The sequence below is a fragment of the Kryptolebias marmoratus genome, linkage group LG3 (genome assembly GCF_001649575.2).
Source record: "Kryptolebias marmoratus isolate JLee-2015 linkage group LG3, ASM164957v2, whole genome shotgun sequence".
Classification (NCBI taxonomy): domain Eukaryota; kingdom Metazoa; phylum Chordata; class Actinopteri; order Cyprinodontiformes; family Rivulidae; genus Kryptolebias; species Kryptolebias marmoratus.
Window position 1 is genome coordinate 528,262 of NC_051432.1, and position 9,276 is coordinate 537,537.

At 41.5% G+C, this 9,276-nt stretch overlaps 1 protein-coding gene across 1 annotated transcript in view; it reads right to left on the reverse strand.

Annotated features, from left to right (window-relative positions):
* Window positions 1–4,993: 4,993 nt before the first annotated feature.
* The window catches only part of LOC108246275 (ectonucleoside triphosphate diphosphohydrolase 7), a 21,987-nt gene continuing 17,704 nt past the window's right edge, over window positions 4,994–9,276 (reverse strand). Inside the window, exon 14 of the mRNA XM_017433738.3 lies at window positions 4,994–7,717. Coding sequence (XP_017289227.1) covers window positions 7,501–7,717 — 217 coding nt within the window. The 3' untranslated portion in view covers window positions 4,994–7,500. The remainder of the gene's footprint in view (window positions 7,718–9,276) is intronic.

Consider the following 9,276-nt stretch of genomic DNA (forward strand, 5'->3'; position numbering starts at 1 on the left):
CTTGCTCACCACTTTGACTCCTACTGATGTTAGTGTAATCTGACAATATGAATGACTTGACCTCAAGTTTAAAACCTGAGGCACCCTTACAATACAACAAAAACCTGACTCATGAACAGATCTAAAGAGGAATAAATGATGGAACTGAAGCACATCTGACTGCATTTGTAGAGAGGAATCTGTTCGACTCGACCAGCACAAATCTTCGACAAAAGTGTAATTCAGTAAACTCTACAACAATGTAAAGAAAAGTGTGGGGGGGTGAATGATATTGTTTTTACTGATACATGATATACTGATATTAATAAACCAATGACTGATGCTGTATAAATCTGATCATCAAGTCTGTTTTGAAGTGGAACTTAGTGGGGAGGCATCATTTAAACTAAAAACACGCTTAGATCCACTCCCAGTTGGAGTTGGGTGGTACCTATATTTTTATACCATTAAGGCCTCCTTAAATTATACCATGATATGTATGTGGTATTATTATACTTATTGGCAATTGTCAATGACTAATTATATTGTTCATCCTGAGACGGAACATCTGCTTGCTTAGTGGGTCAAATTTAGAGCTAGTTTTTCACATTGTTTAACCATTCTGTAATATACTGTGTTAACCTGGTAAAAGATAATATGTCTCCTTTTTAAAGATATTCACTGCCCTTCCTTAGCTGAAGAGATGTGCATCCTGGGTTAGAAAGTTGGCAAACTACAACTCCAATTCTGAAAAAGTTGTGAAATGTAAATGAAAAGCAGAATGCAAAGATTTGTACATTTTATAAACCTATATTTTATTTGCAGTGGAACATAGTAAACATATCCAATGTTTAAACTGTTTAAACAAGTTTTTTTTTTTTATCAAGTTTTTTCAATTTGATGATAGTATCCCATCTCAAAAAAAGACAGGACAGGGGCAACAAAAGGCTGTTAACCAAGGGGTAACAGCCTTTTGTTGCCCCTGTCCTGTCTAGGCCTGTTTTTGAGAAATAGGATTGAAAATAACATGCCCCCGGTAGTGATGTAAGTGGTACAAATAAAAAACAGCTTTAGGAGCAGAGGCTCACCAGTCCGTTACAGTCTACATCTAATTAGATTAGATTAGATTAGATTACATTGTCTACAGTTCATAACATAATCAAAAGATATCAAGAATCTGAGCTAAAAGTCAATATTGGATGCCCGTGTCTTTGGGCCCTCCAGCTTGTTATGAACACACAGTTTAAAAGCCTGCCTCTCTGATGGTATGGGGGTATATTAGTGCCTCTGGCATGGGGAGCTTACACATCTAGAAAGGCAACATCAATGCACAAAAGTATCAAGATCTGCTCCCATCCAGATTACATCTTTTTCATGGAAGACCTTGCATATTTCAGCAAGACAATCTTAAACCTCATCCTGCATCCATTCCAACAGCAAGGCTTCATAACAGAAGAGTCCAGGTGCTTCTCTCACTAATTTTAAACATTTGATGCATCATAAAACTAAAGCTCTTCAAAGAAAGGCCAGGACTGTTGAACAGCTAGAATCCTCCATCAGAGCAGAATGGGACAACATTCCCTCTAAAACCTCCAGCAGCTGCTCTCCTCAGCTCCTGGATGTTTACAGACTGATGTTAAAAAAGAGGAGATGATTCACGGGAAACAAGGACCTGGAATTACGTTTATATGTTTTGTTGCCATCAGATTCAAAATTCTATTTTGTTTTGTAAAAATAGTACAGTTTCTTAGTTTAAACATTTAATGTTTACTGTGTCCCATTGTAAATAAAATATGGGTTTATGAGATTTGCAAATCATTGCATTTTGTTTTCATTTACATTTTACTCAACACCCCTACTGTTTCAAATTAGAGGGGTTTGATGGGGATAGCAGCTTCTGCAGCAAAAACACATAAATAATAAATTGAAATATTGTTAAATATCAACAAGGTTTAAAAGGGCTGTCCTGCCAGTCTGTCATGGGGATGATGTTTTTTAAGATTCCTCTTTGAATTGAAGTGTTTGTCTCAGAGTATTCCTTTGTCTACAGTTGTTATGTAACATAAAACACCATTCACTGTTTGCATTCAGCTGTAAGGCAAAAACTGAAATGAAGAAAAATGTTTTCATGTTAAACAAAGGTGGCAGATTTTACACAAATAATATCATTGCATAGCAGCTTTCAGTGATGGCGTGGCTTCCCTCTTCTTAAAAAAGTATTCTGGCCCTTTTTGTGTATTAATATCCCTTTAACTGTAAACCTTTATCAGGGGGTGGCACTCTTGGCCAGGATTCTTGTCTCTGCTCACATTCCTGAGTCAGTTTCCCTGAAGGTTTCTGTTTACATTCGCCTGGAAGCCAGAGGCAGATATACAAGGGAGGGAAAAAAAGATATTTGGTCTCTTTCCTGTTGCAGTTCTCATTACTGTCACATCTGAACTGAGCTTAACCTGGGCCGACCAAGATAGGGCTTCAGGAGCACCGAGGGCTCTGTTTTCAGATCTGCCCCGTTCTGACTTCATATGACTCTGCATAAAGCTGGGGGACTCTTATTGGACCTTCATCCCCTTTAGCAGGGGACAGCTGAGAAATCAAAGGAACTTGTTGACTTTTTCCTGGTAATATTTTTGGCAGCAGTGAACTCGATCATTTTGTAATAATTGTGATGTTAACTTATCTTTGGGGATTAAGGTGTTGTGGCCATGCAGCGGTCCCCCTCTCCCCCTCCCCTCCAAGGGGGTTGAATTAACATTGTTTCTTCATATCCAAAACAAGGGCATTTTATCCCTTTAAATGAAGGTTTATAATCAACAATTAACACTAAACAACATAGGAAACTAAGATTTTTCTAAACAGAATCGGTTTTTAGTCTTCAATGATTCTCTGGTAAATCCTGCATTCCAAAAAAAAAAAAAAACCAGCATAAATCTAGTGACCAAGGAAAACAGTGAAGGGATGAAGGCAGCCCCTGAGTTTTCATGTGACCGCCGTGGGGACTGGTCGGACCTGAATAGATCCATCAGTAAGCCTACACTGGTGGGACGCCGCTGACCTCCTGGTGCCTGTCCCCACTCTGCTCCACTGCTCACATTGTCAGAGACGCTCGGGCTTCTCTGGTTTCAAAGGAGCCACCCTCACTCACTCAGGGCCCCTGAGTAGTTCATCCAAAACCTTTTAATCCCCACTGCCACCTCCGCCTGCCGTCACAGTCTGACAGCTGAGGAGGAGTGCCACCACCTGCAGCGGTGGCCTGCATCTTCAGGCCCGTCTCTATTGCCACCCAGCTGAGTCAGATGGGGAGGTGTCAGCTTAGCCCCGCTGATCTGCATGAGGATTCCTCTATTAATGAGGCTGATGTCAGATGGCCCGAGGCCAGCGCCAGTTACAGACTCCCAGCTACTTACTGTTAGCTAAAGCGTGCAGGTTAATTTGTCCCTTCGCCACTTTGGACTCCTATTTTGTACTTAGCAGTTACCATCTTGTATGTAGCTTGTGCCATTGTGTACCATGTATTTATTTCCATGTTCTTGTCGAGGATTAAGTTAGATTTTTGTCAGGTTTTATCTTGGTGATCTGCCCTTGTTGCTCAATGGCTGCTCAAGGTTCGTTATAGAGACCAACGATGTAGGGAACAGGGCTCGGAACTTAGCTAACATTAGCCTACACTCAAACTACAGAAGGTATTTTTTAATGATTCTCCAGTACATTAAATTATCAAAAACATGTTTTTTGTTTTGTTTTGTAGCCACAAAAGTATGGGTTTGTAGTAACCAAAGTTGCAAAGGTACAAAGTGTCCAACGTACAAATTACCCAGGAGTCTTAGCAAAAATGTTCTTTGTTCTGCCAAAGTTTCAGCATTCCCACCCTTTTACATGACATTGAGATAAATATTTAGCCTAAAAATGTAGAGCTGGATTGGTCAGTATTTCTGTGAAATTGTTGTTTAGGACAGTTTTCAAAGTTTTAATAAACTAGTAAGCATATCTGTCTCGCTCATATTTGATCTTTAATAATCAGCCTACCAGGATCTCTGGGTCTTTCATTAAAACTCTGTTTCCTTTGGTTTGTGACAGCACCAACAGTTTCCCTGCAGCAAGCAAACACACACACCTTAACAGAACCCTTTCATAGTAGCAGTCTACATGGGCTTGTTAGAGGCTGGGAGCCTGAAGCGGACGCTCAGCTCTGTGTTGCAAACGCAGTGGTGATACATGCGGCGTTAGCTGAGACACCTCGTGGCTTTTACCAAGTCAGCCGTTTCTGTCTGGATCGGTGGGGTGATGGCGATTAACAAAAATAAGCATGATGTCTCGTTAGAGGTGAAACGATACTTTGGTGTCCTGCTGAGGCTGAATATTGACATCTCTGTTGGTTGTCAGGTCTGAGTGAAAAGAGGCTGGTTGACCAAGAGATGAGTAAACATTCCACATTGTCCTATACTGTACAGTGTCCCTTACTCGTCCCCAGCTCCACCCTGCACCCCGCTCCTGTTTGTCGTTCAGTAACCACAATATTTCAGTAACACCTAGGACCTGTTAACCCATTAACACACTTTTATGTACAACTCCTTCATTGGTAAGTAACCTTTACAAAAACAATAGAAAAAAAAAAAATCAAAAATACAAGAAGTGCCGTACAAATAGAAGCCTAATATTTTTTTTTGTTCTGTGTGAGTGTACTGTACACCTGTATAATGTATATTTTAATATTTATATGCAGCTGTTGTATTAAAGTATATTTTTAAAATAAAAAGAGTTGTGTGTCTTTATAAAAGTAAACCTGTTTACTGAACATAAATAATCTCTACCCTTGTTTTGAAAAAAAAGGAACATTTGACTTGCTAATAACTTTAGCAGCTTCCTGTGTGAACGCGGTGAGATTGTGAGGGAAATGTGTGATTAATTTAATTTTTTCTGTTTGGTTTCACCACATCCTGCAGCAGTGGGGTTCAGAATCAGCAGTTTGTCTCCTGAGATCCACACATTTACACAAATCTGTTTCATTTGATCCAAGTTCACATTTCCATTTTCTTTTTATTTATCAAAAAGACATACAAAAGTGATTTACAGTTCAGTCCAACATTGCACATTGCCCAGCTCTGGAAAAGATTGGTCCTCTTAGCAGTTCAAACATTGCAGGAGCAGCAGGAATCTAAAAACCCACGTTGAGGCAGATCACAACAAGGTCTGCGGTGCACTGATGAAGTTACAAACACACACACAATGACAGCTCAACAAGCTCGTGTATCAGGACGAACAGAAAAAAAGAAAAAAGGTATTTAAAATTTTACAAATTTCCTCTCAAAGAAGAAAAAACAAACCACCCCCCTCCAAAAGAAAAACAACAACACCAGCACCCCTGTGTGGCAGATAAATCTTCCCCTCCACTGAAACCAATCAGATTAATTCTCATGAAAGAAAAAGATCTTCATACTTTGGGCCTGGCACATTACAGAACTTGTTAGGAAGTTTCACCGGCTCGACCTCAACACACATCTGCATCGTGATGAGTTTCTGCTTCCTCTGTCGGCCCATCACATGATGCAACTACTTACAAAATGCAAAAACACTGATTTCACTGCGCACAAATCAAATACAGTAAAGGAAAAGAAATGGCTTGAAAGTGGTTCTTGCCACATCCTTGATGGATGAGACTAGTTTCCTCCACAACTCTTCAGTTATCACACTCACAAATCAAACATCTGATTAAACTAGGCTTCCTGGGTCTTCGGCTGCTTTCAGCACGTTCATCCAGACACTGAACTGATCCTTTTTATTCTGGTAACATGCCCTTTGGGTTCAGCTTCTCTCTGACTGAATGAGCTCTGCGACGAGGAGTAGTAGGAGAAAGGAGGGGAGCACTTGGCAGGACATGAGTGGCCTTCAAGTATCACTGCAGGTTTGAAGACATGTGATGCTTTGAAAAAAAAAAAAAAAAGATTTGATCCCCCTGTGGCATCACCCACATTCCTAAACCCCATCAGTTCAGCAGTTACAGTGATAACAGCCTTCATGGCTGAGTGTGAAATAGGGAAATGCTTCCTCACATTTGGTTGCAGGAATGTTTTTTTTTTTTGTTAACAAGTAGAGATTTACAACAGAACCAAAGGTCAGAAATGTTAAAATGTCTGAATGATGACTTCAGGGAATGTCTGTCACGCTGCAGTGAATGATAAATGAAACATGTCTGGGAAAAACAGATCTCTAGAGACGAACTCTAAAACACCCGACTTGTTCAAAATGAAGCAAGGTGGTGGACAGAATGAACAATTCATGTAGGGACGCACTGATACCATGTACTTGTACTCAGAAAAGTGTTTAGATTCTACAGTATTGTGGCGTTTGCCTATGTGAATGATAACAAAATCAAAGCAGACAGCAAATTCTGCTCAGCGAAGTTGCTGAGAGGAGAGATGAAATCTAGCACTTTCAATTCAAACAATTTGGTAAAACGTATAAAAAAAAGTTCAGAGTCTGCTAACAGCAGCCTGTGTGTGTCGCACACACCCTCCAGCTGGTGGTTAACAAGGGCCTTTAGGCACAGAGGAGAGCAGCAGTGAGATGGAACATATTTGGACATTTAAGCGTTCTGCCTGAGTCTACAGATTCATGGGCAGCTCAACCAGCCAGTTAAAAGACTCCAACAGGACAGGTGGACCCGCTAGAACAGCACGTTCTACAACACTACAGTCTGTCACAGAGCCAAAGAGGATCCTGAGAATATACGGATCGGAGCCAGAGTTTCCTGACTGTCTCAGCGCTCACCAACAGGCACTGCTGCTGTTCTCCTCTGTTTGAGGAGCAAGCCCCTCTGATTTTCAAACACCTCTTTAAAGAAACTGTGGGAAGTGGAATGAAATGTATTAGTACTCATACTGGTACTTGGCATTGGCAAGTACTCAAATGTAAGTACTTTTACTTTGTTTAAAAAGAAAAATGGTATCAGTGATTACCTAGTTTGATCCTGGGATTGAATGCACCTAATCCGAATTTATGGAAATGTTAGTAGAACTCAAAATAAGAAAAAACCTGAATCCTTAAAAGAATCAGAGGTAAATAAATAGCTTATTGTGTCACTTCCCCTTCAGGTGAGTCCATACTGAACATCCTCAGACAGAAATCAGCTTTGATGAAGCTTCTCACTCCTGTTTAACACTTAATCTTACAGGAGAAACCAGGGAGGGAAAAAAAACTACATAAATAAAAGGTGGGGTTGATGTATAGCCAGGAAATTCTTTTCATCCAGAGTTGAGAGGAGAAAGTGATTCTGGGAAACATCTCAGTCTGTTGGCTCTGTGTTTAAAGCTGCAAAGACAAAGAGTTCACAGCAGAGTTTGATCTCTGGGCTCAGTAAGCTTTGGATCCTCTCTGACATTATAAGTGGCTAATTCTCAAGCTTTTCTGATGAACATGTGCCCTCCGCACTCACATTCTTCAGTTCTGGCCCTGTGGTTTAAGATGTGTGGGTCCACGGAGAACAAACTGTTAGCAGCCCTATGCCTCTTGTCCCACCCAGGGTTCTCAGGGGAGCAGAGCCTCCCCCTCCTCAGCCCAGAGGAGGTCCAGAGCCTCGGCCTGCCGCAGCTCCCGCTGGTGGATCCTCCGCAGGCGCAGGATGTAGAGCAGGATGGCCAGCACCACCACCGCCAGGCAGAGCGAAAATAGGTGGTGGTTGTAGACGAACGAGGGCCGGAGCCAGCTGGGGTGGTTCTGCCGCAGAGTCTCCTGCTGCAGGTCCCTGAGGAAACATGCCACACAAACACGAGTTAATCAGAAGAATAGAAAAACAAGCGTTTTTGGAGTTAACAGCAGCTGTCTGGTTTTTAGATTTGGGTTTCATTAAAAAGCAAATATTTGTTGCATTATATTTATAGGAGCCTTTCAAAACACTCAGGTTCACCTAACTGAACATGATTAAAAACTATTAAAAAAAAAGGCCTAGCATTCCTTGCGGGAATGCATATCGCCTGCCACCTTCCATGCCAGTTTAAAATCTTATCTTATGTTGATAAATGAAGGAGTTCTAGTTGTTTTGGTACTGTAATGAGTCTCAGCTACCATGGCAAAGTTTAGCTGAACAGAAAGTGTCAGATTTACAGATATCAGGAGGAAGGGAACTCCAGAGGCAGGGGCCAGAGTGGCTGAAAGCTTGAACCCCCATGGTGATCAGACAGACATGAGGAACAGTTGAGATCAGGGGTCTCCAATCCTGGTCCTCTAGGGCCACTATCCTGCATGTTTTACTTGTTTTCCTGCTCCAACACACCTGACTCAGTGATTATATCACCTCTTCATGTTCTGCAGAAGCCTGTTAATCACCCATTGATTCAAATCAGGTGTGTTGGAGCAGAGAAAGTGAAGTGAAGCGAAATTTATTTATATAGAACTTTTCAGCAACACGGCGATTCAAAAAAAACAAGGAAAACATGCAGGATAGTGGCCCTCGAGGACCAGGATTGGAGACCACTGGTTGAGATGAATGGAGGATGAAGAGTTCTGGTGGGTGTGATGTGCAAAAGATCCGAAACACACTGAGGAAAGAGGTTATGACTGGTCCTCAGTGTGAGGAGCAGAATTTTATAATCAGTGAGAGGTTTAACAGGAAACTGGTGAAGCTGCTGAAAAATGGGTGTGATGTGGTTAAAGGAGGGAGTCCAAAACTGTCAGGTTGTTTTTAATGCCAGTGAGGAGAAGCTCAGTTTTATCACTGCTAAGTTCGATAAAGTTGAAGAGGAACCAGGGTTTGAGTTGTTGCATACAGTCACAAAGTAGGAAGAGTGGGGGGGTTCGGTGAAAACATACAGCTGTGCATCATCAGTGTAGCAGTGGAGGTTTACCTTCTATTTACAGAAGAAAGGACCAGGGGGAAGGAGGTGCAACAGTAGATTATAAACAAAAGAGGACAGAGCTCTGGAGGACTCCAGAAGTGACTGAAACAGGCTGAGACTTGAAGGATAGGATTTGAATGAACTGAGTGTGGCCTGAGAGATTAACGGTTTGTTCACATGGGAACGGCGTTTTCTTGAAACACAATTTTCTTCAGTTGTTTCAGCCAGAAACAACATTTGAGGAGCTCTGAAATGCTATGTTTAAAAAACAGGGCTCCAGAGTGAAACAACAATAATCTTGAAATGCCTCCCTTGTTTGTTTATATATAAAAAAAAAAAAAATCCCTTCTCACCCTCCGCGGGTGGTCTTTGTTTCATCCTCTGAGCTCGGGTCCTCTACCAGAGGCCTGGGAGCTTGAGGGTTCTGCGCAGTATCTTGGCTGTGCCTAGAACTGCACATTTCTGGACT